The 19953-nt window shown below is 40.6% G+C and overlaps 1 protein-coding gene across 3 annotated transcripts in view; it reads right to left on the reverse strand.

Annotated features, from left to right (window-relative positions):
* Positions 1–894: 894 nt before the first annotated feature.
* The window catches only part of ano3 (anoctamin 3), a 43225-nt gene continuing 24166 nt past the window's right edge, over positions 895–19953 (reverse strand). For 2 of the 3 annotated variants that reach the window (XM_037978245.1, XM_017405766.3), the window contains exons 7-25: positions 15298–15432; positions 14575–14681; positions 13685–13740; positions 13317–13438; positions 12088–12222; positions 11874–11970; positions 9756–9816; positions 7268–7350; positions 7026–7166; positions 6592–6756; positions 6394–6430; positions 5499–5610; positions 5183–5240; positions 4787–4884; positions 4429–4583; positions 3966–4118; positions 3027–3177; positions 2756–2945; positions 895–1618 (exon numbers count right to left, since the gene is read on the reverse strand). In XM_037978245.1, coding sequence (XP_037834173.1) covers positions 1436–1618; positions 2756–2945; positions 3027–3177; positions 3966–4118; positions 4429–4583; positions 4787–4884; positions 5183–5240; positions 5499–5610; positions 6394–6430; positions 6592–6756; positions 7026–7166; positions 7268–7350; positions 9756–9816; positions 11874–11970; positions 12088–12222; positions 13317–13438; positions 13685–13740; positions 14575–14681; positions 15298–15432 — 2239 coding nt within the window. In that variant the 3' untranslated portion in view covers positions 895–1435. The remainder of the gene's footprint in view (positions 1619–2755; positions 2946–3026; positions 3178–3965; positions 4119–4428; positions 4584–4786; positions 4885–5182; positions 5241–5498; positions 5611–6393; positions 6431–6591; positions 6757–7025; positions 7167–7267; positions 7351–9755; positions 9817–11873; positions 11971–12087; positions 12223–13316; positions 13439–13684; positions 13741–14574; positions 14682–15297; positions 15433–19953) is intronic. The other variant, XM_017405767.3, reaches the window with a different exon arrangement.

A 19953-nucleotide genomic window follows, 5' to 3' on the forward strand; every position in this document is an offset into this window, starting at 1 on the left:
TCCACGGCATCCCAAATGACCACAACAAAAGGTGATGTCACCAAACTGAATCTAACAAACTTCCCCGTTTCTGTTTTGAGCAATCAGCCAGAGCTGTGTTTGACAGCTCTGGTGAGGGACTGAAACAGAAGCATGTACGCTCGGCGTTGTGCGCGAGGAACAGCGGGCGAATATTCCTTGCAAAACTGAGCATCCAAGCCACAGATATTTCCAAAATATCCAAGTTTCAACCACACCGCAGAGCTTCCAACAGCAAATGAGAAACAGACTGCAAGGAGAACATCGGAAGAGCAGATTTTTGGGTTCTGTGCTAAACTGCACATTGTTCACAACAGGAGCATACCGTCGCCGCCTGCTGAGACCAGAGTAGGTACTGTGGTGTGACTCTCATCCAAAGCAAACCCTCACAGGAGAGTTCAGGAAGCAGACAGAAGAACAAATGAGATAAAAAAAATAAAGTTTCTTACATTTAAAAAAAGTGCTGCTCAACACTGGCCTCACAGGATGTTGGTGACATAACTGTAATAATATTGTTTCACTGTAGGCACAATCAAATTGCACAAAGTTCACATTTCCTCAGCTCAAGACAGTTAAGCTCAGCGGTAGCACAGAGATTAACACACAACTCACACACAAAAACACACACACACACACACACACACACACACACACACACATGAACCAGGCATTAAGACAGGAAGTTGGTCTATTAAAAAGGTACAAAACAAGATTACCATGCACTTTATAGATTTCTGAGAGAATTCTTTGTCGAATGCACAGATGGATGTCAACATCCTCCACGATAAGTGCTTTCAATGTTGTTGCTTTTTCTTTGCAGTTGATGAAACGTCTGCAAATATTGATCGGCATGCTTCCATGGTAATGTACAGTTTGTTTTTTTCTTTCTTTTTTTTTTGTAAGAGCAGTTTTTGTTTGGTAGCCACATCACCAGAATTACTCAGCAACAAGAAAGTGCCACCAATAGCTTAGTCACATATGGCGACGGCGGGAGGGAAACATGCTGCGAGGTGCACCACACAGCGAAGTCAGAGCAAAGTGCTAGCTGCCACACAGAGGGAGTGCAGGACGATTGCCAAAAAGTGAAGAGCAGTGATCTGCAGCCCTCCGTCTGCATAGTAAACATTACAATTGCAAAGGTTTTCTCACTGAAGCCATGACACGGCACGCAATCAAGAACAACCAGCTGGATGGAGCCAGGTGAAGGAGGAGGGGACGCGGGAACAGGTGAGTCATAGCTCTCCCTGGACAGTTCTGGAAGAGTCTCTCAAGAGGGTGTCTTTGGTGTAAGAGAATCAGACGTGCAAAGCTAGACTCTGAAAGCTGAGAGACGTATAGGCAGGCGGGCCGGTGCGAGGACGGGGGGGTGCCTGTGAGCTGAGGGCTGAGTGATGGTAGGGGACACATGAAGGTAAAGCTAAGGCCACTCGTGGTGATAACGCTTCCCGTTCTTCTTTCTCTCTTTCTGGAGATGCTCCAGTTCGGCTTCGTACATCATCTCCTGCATCAGGTACTTCTCCCTCCTCATGCGGTCGCAGAGATCCTTCGGCATGTCCGGAATGAGGTACGCGATGAAGGACTTGATCCCAAACACCAGGTGCTAGAAAGGCAGTAAAGTGAGTTACCATGAAGGAGGACAAGAAGGGTTTTGATGCATAAGTAAAGGAATAATTTGCGGTTGTTGTTTGTTTATGTGGGACTGTGTGGAGTGGTTATAAACAGTTAATATCTTACCTGCAGCAGGCAGAGAAAACAAGAGAAATTCTCAAGGAGTCAAGCTAAGAACTACTCAGAGTAGGGCTTGTCTAAAACAAATTAAACTCCAAACTTTACTATGAGTTTGAGTAAAGCTGGGGAGGTAACTGTTGTTTACATCGTCAATATTTACTCAACTGAACAATGTTTGTGTTGCTCTGCGTAATCAATGTAACGGAGGCTGTTAACTACATCCTGCCAAGAAGCAGTTGTTACTTCCAGTTCTCTTGGTTAAAGCAGCAATTACAAAATAAAAACGAATGATTGCAAACACAGAGACAAGATGTTCCTAAAGTTAGGGTCGGGACCCCACCGTGGGTCACAAAACACCAAGTGGGGGGACTTGAGAAAAGCTACATGAATCATATTAACTAAAAATAACAGCCAATTGCATATTTAACCTTAACTGTTACAAAGAGATAAAAACAGCAGTCATAAGTCGATAAAAAATAATATATTGGTAGATGAAGCTCTTTGATAAATGTCTTCTTAGCAAAGTCTCTGAGACTTTTATTTTGTGAGTCGAAAGCAGAAACGTTTAAGAACCACCAGTGTAAAGAACACCAAATTTAGCATTTGCCTAAACATTTTTGGTTCGAGTTGTTTTATAGCCCTCATCTGAGCGGCTGCTAGCTTGACTCCCTTTTACTGCAGGTAAGATACTGACTACAAACAAAAACTAATACTCCACTCAACACCACTTCCAAAAAAACGTGAACTATCCATTTTAAAAAGCATGCAAATATGAACCCTAACACACATTTCACAGCAGAAGCATCTTCATGTTTTTCAGACGAGTAATTTAATTAAACTGTGAAAGTCACCTCAAGTTGGGCTCTGAGGCTTTCGTTGTAACAACACATAAAACCATCCAAAAGCAGCTAAAAATATTAAAGCTGATTAAAAGTCACACATTGTGAGGGGATTAAATTAGAGCTGCTTGCTTTCTAAATACGCAAAGAAGAAACGGGCAGCGACGGACCTCGAAGACGATGATGAACGCGAGCCTGGCGGCCAGGACGTGCCAGAACTGCAGGGTGAACTCGTACGGCACCGAGCTCCAAGGCGGCGCTCTGTAGTCTCTGTACCTGCAGTATCTGAACTTGCTGCTGTTCTTCAGCTCCCACATGTCAAACACAGACAGGCTGCTGTTCATGTAGCCTTGCAGGCACCTGAGGGAGAAGCTGTCACGCTGTAACACGAGCCGCACCGACAGATGTATATAAACAGCGAACACCTCCTCTGGTACTTACTCATCTGCATGGTGTTGTCCTTTGTCCACACACGGTCCGTATTTGAAGGCGTAAACAAAGCGGGGGATGTAGTCTGAGGTTATAGCAATGACGAAGGCATTGGTGATGACTGCCAGAACACCAATACCTTCGAGAATCCCGTGCCAGATACCTGTGGAAAAGAAAGATATTTTAATTCACTGCAACACAAAACTACACGATTTTGTGAAAAATACTGAAACTCAAGCTCTTTGCAGCTTATTACATCTAATATTAGAGAAACATTAACTGTTAGTAGCCAAAAAGTCAAACAAACAGCTGTGGAAACAAATAATTAACTGTTAATAAATGCAAAATGTGCTTTTCTTGTGTGTGTGTCTGCAAAAACACTCTTTTATTCTGACACAAGATGTGGTCATTTCAGCTGGGAAATATAAAATTATGTTTTAGTGCGCTCTTCTTTTAGCTACTGAGGAATGTGCCACATAAAGCGGTTTTATTACAAGATGGCTGATGGCACGAGAGGAGCAGCATATGGCAGCACAGAAGGACAGGATACAGAGGCTGGTTTAACTCCATAGGATGAACTGTTTCTAGTTACCATAACCTTTCACTAAGACTCTTCTAATGTCTCTAATTCGTGCTTTACTTTGTCTACTCTCCTCCATCCTCCTCAGGCCCAGAAACCAGTCTCAGCCCACAGTGTCTCAGAGAGTGTTTCAGTTCTTAAAATGCATCAGGATGAAAGAGGATCAGGTGGAGAGGAGGTATGCTGGAAGAGCTATGCAGGACGATGAACTGTTTCTGGCATGTGTGTGTGTGTTTTTTAAAAGAGGGATGACCCATTTGCATCACAGGTGGAAGGGACTAAGCTGGGAGGAGAGGAGAGTGTCTCTGATCCAAAAAACAAACAAAAAAATAGCACAAACAGTAAAAAGCTACACAGGGCGACACAAAAACCTATATCTGTCGCTCGCGCTGGCATGGGTCTCCTCCACTGAGTGACAAACTTGTAGGCGTCCAGACGGATCTCGATGATGTTGTTGAGCAGAGCGAGAAGGGGAGCCAGCGGGAAAGCTGCTACAAAGATGGTGGTGAAGCCAAACTGGAGAACTGCAAAGGACAAAAACAAACACATTTGGACCTTAATATTGTTATATAAATTGCTTGCCTGTTTTCATGCTAGATTTGAAAGGAAGATCAGCTTGTGTTGATAAATGCAGCGTTTAGTTTTAGCTCCAAGTCAGAAAAATTGACTGAATTATAGCCATCCGTCCAGTAGCTCCTGAGATATTTAGCTAACAGACAGACTTGCACAGAGCCACAAGCAACAACATAGCTGCCCACCTTTCTCCTTTTGGCTGTGGCTGATAAAAACGGAGTTATATTCTCTTTAATCAATACACAAAGTGAAATGTGTTACCCATCTCAAGATATTCGTCCACCAGCCCGTGGGCATTCATGGGCTGAAGGTTCCAGTCTTTGTCCCACTGTGGAAGCTGGGTTTTGTTCTCCACATTCGGCCTGCCGCCACCTCCTTGCTTCATCTTCCTACGAGACCACCAGTTCTGCAGCAAGCTGAGAAAACAGGAGGTAATTAAGTGAAAACCGAACGCAATTATTTCTGACAGCACAACGAGCGCAGCAGGAGCCTTTTTTTTTTTTTTTTTCAAGAAAAATCTGAGCTCGTTTGCTCTTTTCATATGGTAATGACCAAAAGAACAACAAACAAATAAACCAACCTGTTAATGAAAAGCACGTGGTCATAACGAGGTACTTACGGATAACCAAGTTCCATGAAATTATTCCAGATTTGTTTGAAGAACATGATGACTCCCATTTGCAAGCACAGATCAATCAAACAGCCGCTGGGGTGACACTGAGAAAAATACATTTCAGTAAAACAAAATAAAAAAGAAAAAAAGATTTACCATGGCGTCAATATTTCATGCCTGGTAATTCAAAGATATAAAAATATCTGTGGACCCACTCGACCCCCGCCCTGTTTTCTGATTATTGAAAATCCGGGTAATTATGGGGAGGATTAATGGTTCGCACGGAAAATGCACAGACGGATCGTTAGAACGATGAATCACTGAGGATTTCTGAAGCACAGAGGGTAATAATCACCTCAGTCACTGCTGAAACAATCACAACACATTGTGAAGGGTGCTCACCTCCTCCAGTCTCCATCGATTAAAGAGTTTATTGTATTTTCCAGGCCTGCCAGCAAACCTGAGCAAATTGAGAGGGGCGTCGTTAGCAGCTGAAGACTGTTACTGATGAAATAATGGGAAGGAGGTAAAAATAAAGGGTCTTTCAAGGTGATAATGATGCCCAATAAACAACGGTTTAGTCACATCTGCAGTCAGGACAGTGTTTTGACTTTACAGCGAGGTGGGAAAAGGGCTGCGAAAGTCGTGGCATCGGACATGTTTGTCGGCAAATATTCCCTGCGAACAGAAGCAGCAAAGTTCAGAGCCGCCGGCCTACCTTCCGAGAAAGAAGGCGATGTAAAACGTGGAGCTGTTCAAATTCACAAACTGGAACAGAAACATCTTCAGAGCGAAGCTGTTCTCCCACTCAGACTCGGTGCGTGGGTGCTCTGAGGAAGAGGAACCACAGGGGTCACGATGAAGCAGGAAAAAAAAAAAAAAGGGAAGCGTAAATACTCAGCAAAAATTAAAGTCCCAGCACTCCCTGAAGGAAAGCTTATCGCCTGCTGCCTTTCATGCCAGAGTTTAAACTAAGGTCATGTGTTGAGAAAATGATAAAGAGGCGTTTGGATCAAATTGTTATGTGTAATCTCATGCGAAATCTCTTAGCCCTCAGAGTATGTGTTGGAGATGACTCTCAGCTACTACCACATCAAACCTGAGCCCGATATGTGTCAAATATACAGAGTTAAAGCAACAAACCTAATTAGTTGTGGTGGCCATCTTGAATTTGACTCTCTCCAAAAGTTAATCAGTTGTGAATGTACACTTATTGATTAATTTCCGAGAGTTTCAATAAAGTATGTACTTTAGCTCATGAGATATTTTGCTAACAGACAAACAGGGTTGACTTCAACAGTTAATGTCATTGTTTTAAGCAAAGCTCTCACACGATGTAATAGTGCTCAAATTATCTGTTGGGGATGATTCTCAGCTACGACCACAACAAATTTTAGCCCAGTATTTGTCAAATTAACTCAGTTATAGGCATTTCTGTGTTTTGTAAGGTCTGTTGGCTTTGGCAGCCATCTTGTATTAGATTGACTGCAAAAGTTAATCAGTTGTCGATGCACATCCAGTGATTATTTCCTGAAAGTGTCATTAACATCTGTCCAGTGGTTAATAAGGTATTTTGCTAACAGATACACATGAATAAAGTGTATAAAGCTTACCTAAATTAGTCAACAGGTAGGCCACCTTTTCATAGACCTGAAAAAGTGAAAGAACTCATAGGCATCAACAGGATGAGAAGATCATAATTCCTGAGGGAAAAAGTACTTTTTCTTGGAACAAACTCCTAAATGAAAAGCTACACGAAACATTTGTTGGACAGAACATGTAAACAGATGATGTTCGTCCAGTCCACCCACCACGTTCAGAGACATGATGATCATGAAGTTGATGCAGACGCCGGTGCCAGACGTGGCAAACTGCCAGTTCTTCTTCACAAAATGCCAGTTGAAGGAAGCAAACTTCTCCATGGCGATAAGACGGAAAACCACCACGGCAAACACCGCCGTGAGGACGAGGGAGATCTAAGCACAGGGACCGGAGAGACTGTTAGTTCAGGCTGGAGGGACAGTGAAGAACTGTGCAAAAAAACCCAAAACAAACAAACAAAAAAAAAACTAATTACATTTATTTAAATAATAAGAAAAAAAACATTCAGTTCTGATTAGTGTAGGCTTTTAAATACACAATTTGTCCAGCAGGGGGAGATGTTACACAACAGCTAAAAGGTTTGAGTGCAGTCTGACCCTGAATCCCTAAATAAAACAGATTAAGCAGAGATTGAAGGTCCCACCATGAAGAATATTCCTGACACAGACACCATGAGCCGGCTGAGTTTGTCCGAGAAGGGCTGGAAGGGCTCGGGCTTGCCGGAGATGGGGTTTACTCTCTCCACCCTGGAGTACTTGGCTTCAAACTGAGGCCTTAGCTCCTCCTGAATGACATCATAATAATTCATGAGCTTTAGTTAATATAAAGATTGAACAAAAATACAAAAAGGTCTATGTTTTTTTGGGGGGCACACTGCTGACGTACCTCCTCCTCCTCCCAGTCAATAAGATCCCAGTCGTAAGTGAGTTCAGCCCGTCTCCTTTTCCAAAACTCCAGGAAAACCGTCGCTGCAGAAGGGATCAGGAATTCATCATACTATTGATCTACTTTGAAGTGCACACAGAGCACACACGGTAACTCACTGAGGACACAATGCATGCACATACATCCTGAGTGAACGCGCAGACATGTTCATGGAAACTGATTGTGGCGACTTTGCTTTGGTGGAGAGGGTGAAAGAACAGCGGCGGCAGAGAAAAGGCTTCACTTGTACTCAACCCCTGAATTGCTGTTGTTGTTTTCTATTGAAAGGCTTTTAAAATGAAGCCTCTTGTGAACAGATTTCTGTCTGGATGCATTGTTTTCCATTGTGTGGGGATTTATTGTGCGAAAGCCAGAAAGGACGGTTCTTTTATTGTCACCACTTTTATGGGCTCTGGTTCGTCACAGATATGTAACAGCAGAAAAAGGCTTTTATGAGCGCAAAAAAGAATGGCACACAAAGATACTGTATCTGACACCATTTTGTCTTTGAATTTAAAGAAAAACAAACTATTTACACGATATGGAGACAAGTATTTGGCCATTTTTGATCATCATTGTATTCAAATATACTTTAATGATGATAGAGAAGAAGGTCTGACTTGCAGTTTTTAATCTTAAAGGTGCTCAGTGAGGTAGAAGTCATGGTTCTGTTAAGTTCTTCCCATCAGAACTCATCAAAGCATGCCTTTATGAGGACAGTCATGTTGCCACAAAGCTGAAAGCACAACATTGTCCAAAATGTCTTGGTATGCTGAAGCAGTAAGATTTCCCATCACTAAGTGAATCACCTGAATTAAAAAAAACTAACAGGTGTGGATAAATACTTTTGTCCATATGAACCAGTGCTTCTCAAACTGTGGGGCGACCCCTAGGAGGGCGGTGCGTCCTTAAAAAGGTTGTAGGCGGAACTAACATTGTTGCAAGTCAAACCGTGTTTTCATGGCAATTAGACAAATGAATGACGTGTAGCGCGGTGTGGACAGTGGGTCCACTCATTATTCTTCAGTTGACTCAGACAGAAGTTATGATGAACAAAGAGGGAAGAGTTTCTCTACCTTTACTGGGGGGGGAAAGTGTGCTGTCTGGAGAAGGTGTCACCTTAAACCAGGGACAAAGTGTCAGGCTGATCATGGTTGATTGCAAACCTGATTGGAAAATAAACCGACTGATGATACACTGTTTGTCATCTCTCCAGAAGGGGGCGCAGCGTGAAAAGCTTTTAAATCACTGATCCAGTGTGTGTGTGTGTGTGTGTACGGTCTGGGGTAGATCGAAGATAAAACTTGTGAGATTTTGCAGCAGAGTTCTGGTCTGGAGCTGTTTGGTCTCATAAAGCTGACACATTTGCCACTTAATTGATTTATAAATCATAAACTACATTATCAGCTAAATTATTTTTCCACCTCCTTTCATTTCAGACTTGGCTTTTAATTTTTAATTTACTTAATAGCAAGCTGAATATTTAGTGCTTTTGGAAGCTAGCAGAAAACAATCCACCACAATTACCTGGGTTGGAAGGAATCGTCATAAACATTTCTGACTATTTTCTGCACCTTTTCGAGCCAAATGATCGGTGAAGAAGAGCAATGCAGTTGTACACATTTCGTAATTATGAAACAAAAAAGCAACCTCGCATTAAAAAGCTGCAGAATCTGAGCCCTTTTTCAGGAAAACTTTGCTGTTACAGTGAGTTTAATATAGCTTGACCCAGTTTTGTTTAAAGAGACAGAAAAGCGTGCCTACTTTCAGTTTCGTGGGCTAACCAATTTTTTCATGTCTCTCTAACAAATGCACTCAAACAGCTGAGCTGAAGTGCCCTCGCTCACTGGTGCAGTGCTGCTGCTGTGGGTGACGGAGCCAAAAGGGGGGTTTGAGCAGGACTCAAAGCTGAGTCTTCCCTCACTTTGATTTAGTCCCAAACACAGAACAAAAAGTGCCAAGTGTTCCCTCTGGCACAGGTGACTATTTACCACGTTGGTGGATAAATAGATTTGGCTGAGCTTCTGCACATTGATGCTCCCACACGGCATTACAGAGATAATACAGCTCTGGGAAAGTAACAGCAATAAACCGATATTATAGTGCAACTCTACGACTCTGACAGGAGAAGGATAATCTTCATCTGAAGAGACGGATAATTATTCAGCTAATTACATCAGGATAGCGCTGAAGGTACCGAAGCAAACGTTCAGTCAGAGAAAGAAAGCTGACCATTATTTATCCTTTGACAAACACATTACGGAGCGCAGCTCTCACCACAGACTGATTACTGGGCTGAACTCCCCAGCTGACAAAACTTAATGTGTTTGGAGGAGCTGAGTGGAGAACTGGAGCACGAACGCAGTGTAAACAGATCTGAACAGCACAAGTGTTTACAGCAAGCAGAGAGCAAAAGCTGGGACAAACAAGAAGGATTCGAAAAGCCTACCCCAAATAGCCATGAAGATAGCAAAGAACACCGTGCCGCCGTTGTCAAATAGATGCGTCACCTGGAAACACACAAGGGAAGAGGAATCATGACTTCGGTGCATCGAGGGTTCCTGCAGTTTGATCAAAAACACACATGCTGGATGCCTCTTTACCTCAATACTTCACCCTTGAGTTCACTTACCAGTTTGATAAAAATTGCTAATAGCTTTCTTTTCAAGAGTTAAATAAGCAGGTTGGATGCTACTTTCCCAGCTGCAGAGTAATTATGAAGCTACAGCCATAAGCTGATTAGTTTAGCTTAAAGAGCAGAAGCAGTTGAAACACTTAAAAAGGAACTTGAAGGGAATTTACGCCTCCAACAACAGGTCTACGTAATGTAATGTGAATTTCTGCGTAATACAGAACAGAATACCTTTTACTGTCATTGCAAAGCTTAAAGCAATACAACAACATCTGGTGACAAAAACACAAAAAACAAACCACAACATTCCACAATCTTACAGCTGTTAGGAGCAGCAGAGAGGAATATAATTCCCTTCCTGTATTAAAAGTAATAAGTGTCTGTATTTAGTGCAGTAATGACTGTAGCATTACAAAATGTGCTTCAGTCTGTTTGTCCTTGACTTTATCGCCCCGAAGCCCGTTCCAGAGCGCAACAGTTCAATCACACGAGGCCAAGGATGTAATGGATTCATAAGGATGCTGCGGGTTTTATTGAGGGAGTGTGATCTGAAAATGTCCTCAGCAGAAGGCAAAGAGGAGCCAATGGGTTTTCTCAGCAGCAGCAATGACCCTCCGGAGCGCCGTTCTCCGTGCTGCTGAGCAGCGCTGTGCATTACCTCAAGACACTTTCAACAGAGCGCTGGAAGAAAGTCACCAACAGGTTCTTTGTTATGTTTAAGTTGTTCCTTTTCAGTGTCTTTAAAAAGTGGAGTGGCTGCTGTGTCTCTGCTCCCAATGCAGTGTGTTCCAGGAGAGTTTATTATCCACGTGCACACCCAGAAACTTACAGACTGAGACCTGCTTCACACCGTCCTCATTAATGGACAGAAGCTGGGAATCAAATTTGATCTTCTTTTGTTGTCAGGGTGCCATCTTACAATAAGGGGAATCATTATAAATAATTTAATAATGCTTCATTAATAGGATATTCATGGGTGTGTAAATACTTTGTAGGGCATTAATAAGAATTTATAAACCCGTTACCAAACACAACTTTGACACTGAAGCAGGCTTACTATTTGGCGAGCTCAAGTGTTATACTGTACTTTTATTAATTCAGGTAAAGTTAGTTGTTTAGTAGTTGCACAGTTCAGATTTTTGTTTTAAAGTAAATACCTTTAGATACCGAAACAAACTTCATATCCACAAATGTTTGCAGTGCTTACCTGAAGGTAACTTATGGAACTACTTGGCTAATTCACTTTAACTGCTTACAAATGGCTTCATTGTGTGTTTACAGCTTAAAAAATCAACTTCATTAACTATTTATAAGTAATTTGTAAGGGCACCCTAATTGTTTTGAGGTGCCCAGGGTCCACGGAGTGCACTTACTTACAGCTGCTAACTAATAAAAACCTGAATTAATTTGCAGTCAGGACAACAAACATTAACCAAACAAAACACATGTACACTTTTTTTTGTTTGTTTTATTTATTTATTTATTTATTTATTTATTTTTCTATCCACAGGGGTGCATCTGGACAAGTTTCCATCTGTTAGTGCACACAACCTGCTCTACAGAACCCTCTTCAATCATGACATTAGGATTTATTTATTTAAAGTGTAATAAAAATCAAATCAAATTCATAATTACTTGGCAGAATCCAGCTGACAGCCTTTCTGTGGTTAAAAGAAATTATGCATGTGTCTAAAACTGTGTAACCACATTTAATTCCTTAATCATAATTACCATAACCAAAATGATTAAAACATAAAAAGGAATTAATTTTGAGAAGTACATAATATAGATGTCAATGATTCTGTGACTGCAACACAAATATATGAGTTGAACGTTTCATGCTAGTTTTTGCATCTTTGGAACAAAATGGAGTCGAGTGAGAAACTCGACTGCAGTCTGATCTGACACATGGACGGCGATTAAAAATACACTCACCTTTGCAAAAACACAACTATCACTCAGGGTCCATGGCTCACAGGTTTCCTCACACATCGGACACATTATGGTGGTGTTGGCTTCACAAATCTCTTTGCTGAGGAGACAGAAAAATGTGAGCAACATTTCTGAGTCACTGATCTACACTGAGATGAACAGAAGAGAGGATCTGAGTTTTCCGACTCGGTACTGTACGCTGGATGTGTGAACTGACCTGACTTGGCTTGAGTCCATGGTGAAGAGTCCATACAGGAAGACAAAAAGCCCCACCAGGGCTGCAGGAATTAACATGCCAGTGTACCAACCCAACCATGCAAAATAAAGACCAATCTTCTCCCCAAAGTAGCGCCTGAATGCAACAAAAAAAGGGATGAAAATTAACCAATAAGCTACATTTCCTGTTAACATGACTGTATTTCTGGAGTGGGCTTGAGGGTAAAAAATATTTAGATGATTTTAAGACACTTAGAAGGTATAAAAACGTTTGTAAGACTACTTTATATTGACCTTTCATCTGCTTTTACCTGTATTCAGTGTCACATTTTAGCTGTGAAATTACAGTATTTTTATGGTCTCGATTCCAGCCTCATATGTTGGCTTTTGGACTTTTTAATTGTTCTATCCCAGCAGGTGAGGAACAATGGGATTTTCTCTGATGTTGTTTTGTCCTCTATTGAGTCACCTCAGAGCTGTGTTCCCTCACCCCTTTTATTTATTTTAAATGTGAATGATTGTCACAGCCAGTATGTATGCCAGCTGTACAAAGAATAATTCACAGATAAAGAAAACTAATTTAAATAAAAAATATCAGTAAATTCCATTAGTAAATGTCAGACTGCCTTTAAACATGCTAGAGAAAAGTCTAAACTTAAACCTAAGGCTTTCCACTGGCTCTCACAGTAGCTTGACCTAAACTTAATAAAATTAATGTGCAAATAAACTTAGAAAATGAGTGTTTCCAAAACAGTAGGACTTAGAAAACAGGTAAAAAAAAACAAGAAAAAGAAGACTTTTAGTCAAGCTGCTACAGAAAGTGTCAAAGGTTGAACTGTGAGGTGATCAACTTATACAAGTAACATGAAAATTAATATGAAAAGCTGAAACTTGTGTTTAATTATTCTTCTTGTCTTCTGAACAAAGTCTCTATTTTTAATAGCTAATCCATTCCTTTTCTTTTTCACGTCAAATGTAAAACCCAAACAAACGGTGCTCAAATACGGAGGCACCCAGTCAGTTGTGTAAGTGAAATGGGTTCAGCCTCAGCTGTTAAACCGGCTGATGAAATGAGGCTGAGGAGCGTTACAAGATGTTTCTCTTCAACAGAAACCTTCTGTCACGCAGCAAAGGGAGCAGCCGGGTTACTTTCTGTTATATTTAAACAACACGTCTTGTACGCTGCACGCTTTAAGTAAAGACATAAAAAGATCTTGTGCTGCAGATTACCTGATGAGGTCCAGAGGCTGATATTTGTACCAGATCCCCCAGCGGGCCCAGCGCTCATACAGAAGATGTCTGTGGTTCTGGGCTCCGTGCGTCTTAATTGGATGTCTGCTCTTGTAACCGCCCTGAGGAGACAAAAGTGTGCCAAAATCTACATCTGAGACACAAACGTGCAGATTTATTATTCATATCCGTCTAATGATCTGTTTTTTTTTTTCCTGATGCTTTAATTCTGAGCGTTAACTTCTCCTTACGTTTAACTTTTATCCACAAGAAAAAGGCCCTCAAACCACCGCATAGCAAAATGTGTCGTTCCCCTCGCTAAGTCATGAGGCCGAGCTCGGATCAACTTAAAAAAAACATCAGCCCACCTCGTGTGGAGGGAACGCAGCCTCGTACGTGTTGTTGCCCAGTAAGCGGTTGATGCCTGCAGTGAAATAAAGCGGGCCATCTCAAAGGAGGAACACATCACACCCAAAATAACACACAGAAAACACATCAAAACATCAGCAGTGGTTATTCATAGAAGCAAGAGTCCGGCAACAGACTCACTGAAACCCACACATTCTTAGTCAGAAGCGTTTAGCACATTATGAAACTAATTACAGCCGTTCATTTTAAAAGCTGCCAGGTCTTGAAACTCAAGATGACCATTTTTATTTTACATCCATATACCTCCACTGGATTCTGCAAAATCGTGTTGCAGTCACAACAAAGTGACTGCACTGATTGCAGGCATTGTACTGTGTGAAAACAGTTATTACTTTAGGACAACAGAACAGGTATTTGTGCCATTTTTTTTAACAGAAACTGCAGACGGCGAGAGCGAGAAGAGGTTAGGGTGAACACGAAAAGGACTGTTTACTCCTGTGGTCCAGATGAAGTTATTTGTTGGAAAGTAAAGTGGTCACTCACATTAAAATATTATTATTACATCTATTCTAGTGCTTCAAGACCAAACTTTAATCACCAAAAAGACTTTAGCAGCAGCCAGGAATAAACGGGATTTGATAATTTGGTAATAGTGCAAATTCTCCCCCCCCCAAAAAAAAGGTGATGCTGACAATTAGGCAAAGCTACAAATGTTTGTTTTTCTACTTTTCTAAAATAGTTGCTAATGTCAAATTCAACAGTATTGCTTTTAAAATGGTTCCAATTCCCCCCAACCCCCCTAAAAAGTGATGGATGTGTACAGTATGCTGCACAAAAAACAGCTACGTTTAGAAATGTAGTTTAAGCAGTTCTGCATGAAGCGCCTTACCCATCTTGGACTTTCCGTCTTCGTACTTGGTGCGCTGCAGGACATGATGGACTATTCTGCTTCTGGTGGAATTTGAGAAGAACGACTCTCTGTTGTTGATGGTGAAACTGGGGAAGAAACGGCGACACGCTCCTTCAGTTATTCATCACGCAACATAACATCAATATCATCCTGTTCAGGCCCTTAATGAGAGATGAGTCAATGAGAGTGGAGAGATTGTAAAAACGCAAATGACGGCGTAATGCTGGAAGGTTTGTACTTCCTCTTGTGTCATTATGTTGCTAAGAAAGCCTCAAAATCAATCAAAGTAAGAAAAAGGAAAACTGAAATTTGAAAATGGTTCCTTGACAAATAAATCTAGACGATGTGTTTCATTTTTCAAAGAAACTTTCAAAAAGAGAAACATGATTAGATCAGGGAGGAAAATATTTAATGGATATCCGCTGCTATACTTTGATGTCTTATTTATGATCATCTTGTCCTGCTCTGGCTTTTAGGTTGAAGGCTGAATGTTATAAAATATACAAACACACATTTCATGTCCTGCTTTCTAAATTCAACAAGAGCTGAGAATATGATCTGATGGGTAAAAGGAAAACCGATGGTAGTGTTTATCACAAATTGTACTGATACAAATGCTGATATTATATGGCAATATGGTCATGACTGAGAGTTTCTGTGATGACGAGTGTGTGTGTGTGTGTGTGTTTGCCCCATTCTTACTGATGCATGCGAGCTCTGCTGAAGGGGGCTGTGTAGCAGTCGCTTTCCTCCAAGTCAGGCAAGGCCTCTTTGTCCAGCTTCATGGGGTTTTTGGGAAGCCAGCTCTTTATTTGTTGACATTTCAGATGAAATCTGCTGCACAGGCGCACAGACAGATAGGGATTAATGGCACAGGACTATCTTGAAGATTGTCTTCTTTGAGAAGAGATGATGGCAGATAACCTTGTTCCCAACACAACCTTGATAGCTTCAATCCATCATTAAAAACACATTTTCAAACACGTGTGTGTGTGTGTGCACTTCTGGTATAATGCTGCTGGTTATTACAATATTTATTTTTTGTATGTTTACATTAGAACTCACAAGGCTTGGACAATGCTTATAAAGTACATTTTAGCTCAGCATGCTAATATGCTAATGCTTGCTAATTACTGCTAAAAAAATAAGGAACACCTTTGGTACTGGTGTAAATGTCTTTAAACTGTGGACCTTTAGTTATAGAAATTAATACTAAGAAGGTTCAAATATAGGTCTGATGATGCTGCATAGATGCATGACCTGAGCGCATGGAAAAATATATATATATTTCATGACTGTTGAAGCATACTAGGCAGGAGATATGCTAATAAAAAAGAAATCAAAGGGTTTTCAAAGAGAGTAGAAAAGCTTAGGTGGATTTTTATTCAAATGTACAGAGAATCAAACAGACTTTATGCAGAACTGTTCAAATTAGGTGTGAGTTTGTTTCCATTTTCAAAACTAGAACTGTTTTTAAGTGTTGGCTGATCATGATTAGCATTAGACTAAATCATGCTAACTAAGTACTATGAAGAGAAAGGTGCTACATAAATCACCATAAATAAAAATCATTTACCCACTGAACGAGTTCCCATTGCAGTTTTACATCATTTTCTTTTAGTGATATAGCACATTTGTCGCCTAATTCAAGAGTAAACACTCATTATTATTATTATTATTATTTGTCTAATACTTAGTGTTTTAGTTTAATAGGATTAATAACCAACAGGCTTAAGCAATGCACTGAACAACAGCTGGAAAGCAACAGACTTCATAATATTGAACAAGTAGGCTAAGTCCGATTTGTATTAACATCTTTGAGCTGCTGAATTACTGGAGGATCACCAGTGTTATTAGGTTTGATCTCTTTGAAACAATAAATGTGTGTACAAATTTTCATCACAACCCTTTCAGAAGAAATTTAAGGTGAGAGCAAGACTCATACTCATGAAAAATGAAAGGCTGAGTCTAGGGACAGAGGGTGTTGTTGTATGCTGTACAGATTGTCAAGCTCCCAGAGGAAAAATTATGACTGGGCTTGAATTAAACTGGAACATGATTGAACACCGGAGTCAGTAAAGGATCAACCCCCAAGGAGCAATAAATCTCTGCGCAAAAGGTCCCGGCAATCAGTTGACTTGTTGTTGAGCTTATTTGGTGCAAACTAGTGTTTGATCACCTGACAGAAAAAAATTGATTCAGAGAGTATGCTCTGAAATGAACTGTTTAAAGTAGATTTTTTTTTGGGAAAAACATATTGTTCTTCTGCAGCTTTTTATTGAATGTTGAATGGAGAATAATGGCATCAAATCAACAAGCTGACAAAGCGTGGCTGCTGATGTTTAGCCTTACAGGGATGTGAGTTGGTGTCAGTCATATTAAATTATTGCTTAGGGCAGATTCTTCTTTTAAAACCAATAACTTATTGAAGTGGCTCTTAAAGGGATAGTTCAAATCCTTCGGTGGGGTCCTATGGAAAGGTTACACCTGTTGTAAATAGCTTCTTGAATACTAATAGTTTGGAGAAACAGAGTTTAATTCTGAGTAAATCAACAACAGTTAGTCCGAGCGACACCAAGACCAAACTGGATTGCTGCTGCCTTAAAACAAGTCCAACCTCAAAAATTTAACATTGGCTTGTGCAAATGCTGCTTTTATGAAGCTGTTAGTTTTGCATTACACAATTATTTGCCCAGGTTGTACCAGCTAGCTGCTGCCACTAGCTGCATATGCAAATAATCATAGAATTACATGTAAATACCCATGTATTGTGAAACTGATTGGTCTCCACTTTTGGCTCTGCTTTGACTAGTCATTAACTCATCAGTCCGGTCAGAATGAAACTCTACTTCTTCAAGCTGAGGCCATTCAATGAGCGCTCTACAACAGGTAAAATATTGTTTGTTCATCACCTTTCCACAGAACCCTACTTCAAAAGGTATGAGCTATCACTTTCAGAGAAATATAATGGGATGCATTCTTCAAAATGTGACATTTTGTGTCATTAAAGCATTATCAGTAATCCCTAATAACAACTTAAACCTGGTATTGTCCATATTATCAGCTATCTCAATTTTCAGACATTTTATTGACGACAGTCTGACTGTTTATGAGAATTTTCAGCAGATACACTGTATCCCTCAGCATGTTGCAGCCAAACACTGAAACTGTCTCTTTTACAGCTAGTTTGATCTGCAGGTCCAACGATTCTTGTTAACTGTGTTTGTGAAGTCTGTCAGCGTAGATAAAAGATGACAGCAACAAGGAGTCACATCTTTAAAATCTAGTAATCCTTCATGATCTGCAGCCATACATTTCTTTAATTGTTGCCTGTTCGAAGCTTAGCAACGCTCATTCAAATCACAACCTCGCTGTGCTTCAAATTTTAGTTACAGTTCTTATAAAGGACTGTGTCATTGTGCACAAAAATTTATTAACTCTGATTCAAAGGCATTAAGAATGCAGTCATTTCTCTATAAAAATATATATTTTTTATTGGTAAATATGGCAAGTCCAGGGAAATAATAAAAAAAGGGTGACTCACTCAGTGAAACCTAACTCAGCCAATTTCCTTCACCACAAATGAGTGAAAGTGCTTTTATTTTATGTCTTTAATTTTGTGGGTTTTAAAAGCTGTAACTCAACAATAGGCAGAGACGTAGGCTTGACATGCAACGAAACCTCCATGTTATAATAAAGATGTGGTTCAGGTGCAGGGTTTTACAACAGCTTCATAAAATGGAAAGAAAATACGAGGTGTCCCTATTTCTCTTTCATAGTGGGATATTTCCCTCTTTGTGGACTTTTACCGCTTTGTTTGCATTGAAAGACGAGTTTGGCTGCAACGTGACTCTAAAAATGTAATTAATGTAATTTAAACACATTCAGGGAAGTCTACAGTGTCTTTTCTGTTCGACTGAAGCCTTTGTTTTATTGCCACAGCTTGACCACCTCAAATAGCTTTCAAAGGGGACTAAAATCATTTTCTTCATACATTTTGATTTTCTGAGTAGGCAGAAAAACGTTCGTGCGATGTCCGGCTAGAGGAGAGCAAACAAGCCAGAGTCAGCTCTGATTCCAGCAGCATCCAATCATATTCAACACTTCTATCTGCTCAGCGTCAGCAGTTAATCCAGATCTGAGCCAAATTACATCTCGGTGGGCAGGATTCTTTGTTTTATGGTCGGTTTCATTCGATTGTGAAGGCTGCAGCTGGGTATTCCTTAAAGTGATAGTTCAGATCTTTTGAAGTGGGGTTTTTAGTGCAAAGGGTGTGAACGACTAACTTACTGTGTGTCATAAATAGCTTTTTTAATTGGCCTCAGTTTGGAGGAATATAGTTTAATTCAGACCAGATTAACAAGTGATTAGCTATTCAGAGTCCAAGACCAAACAGTAAAGGCGGTATCTCACTGCAACTCCTGTCGACTTGTTGGCAAATGGCTTTTACGAGGGAGTCTCCTGAAAGTCTAGCCACGTTCATGGGGGTTCTCAGTTTCCTTGCTTGAGTCGCAGAGGCACACAGTCTTGTCACTTGGAGAGCTGTATTTTCAGACCTGCACGAGACCTTTACTCCGACAGGTCCTAAAAATCTTTATCTCAAAAGTGTACTCCTGTAGATTAAATCATAAATATGGGGGCAGCTGCCAAGGTTGGTACAACAAAGTGGGCCGAGGCAGGTGTGATATGGGCAGATGACATCGCCTAGAATACAGTTTTGTAATCTGTGGACAAAAAAATAAGCCAATATTTTCAAACGTCACAGCTCAGTGAGACTGAGATGGAAAATCTGCCTATTTTCTTGAAATACTGAATCAAGTTCGAGTCGTAAACTAGTCTCCAACAGTCGCAGCTCAGATAGTTTATGTAAGACAGTTCATGTATATGCTATAAACTTTTACACTGCTGTCAGTTTCACAATATTTACCATGAATTATGTAGGAATTGATTTAGATATTAGTATGTATTTTAAAAAGGCAGCAACCTATTTTGGTTCTGGATCTGCTCAGATTAGCCTTTAGCTTGTCAGTCTGGTTAGGATTAAACTCTGAGGTTGTTCAAAGTGCTGTCCACAACAGGTGAGATATTGATTGTTCATAACCTTTCTACGAAACTCTACCTCAAAATATCTGAACTACTCCTTTAAGTCCAGGGTTCTAGGTTCTTGTAACTGTATTACAACATACATAAATAATAGTTTGCTATACAATAAAAGCCTCTCCCTGGGCTGCCACCTTATCGTGGTGGAGGGGTTTGAGTGTCCCAATGATCCTAGGAGCTATGCTGTCAGGGGCTTCATGCCCCTAGTAGGGTCACCCAAGGCAGACAGGTCCTAGGTGAGGGGCCAGACGAAGTGCA

This window comes from Kryptolebias marmoratus, linkage group LG11 (assembly GCF_001649575.2).
Source record: "Kryptolebias marmoratus isolate JLee-2015 linkage group LG11, ASM164957v2, whole genome shotgun sequence".
NCBI classification, from domain to species: Eukaryota; Metazoa; Chordata; class Actinopteri; order Cyprinodontiformes; family Rivulidae; genus Kryptolebias; species Kryptolebias marmoratus.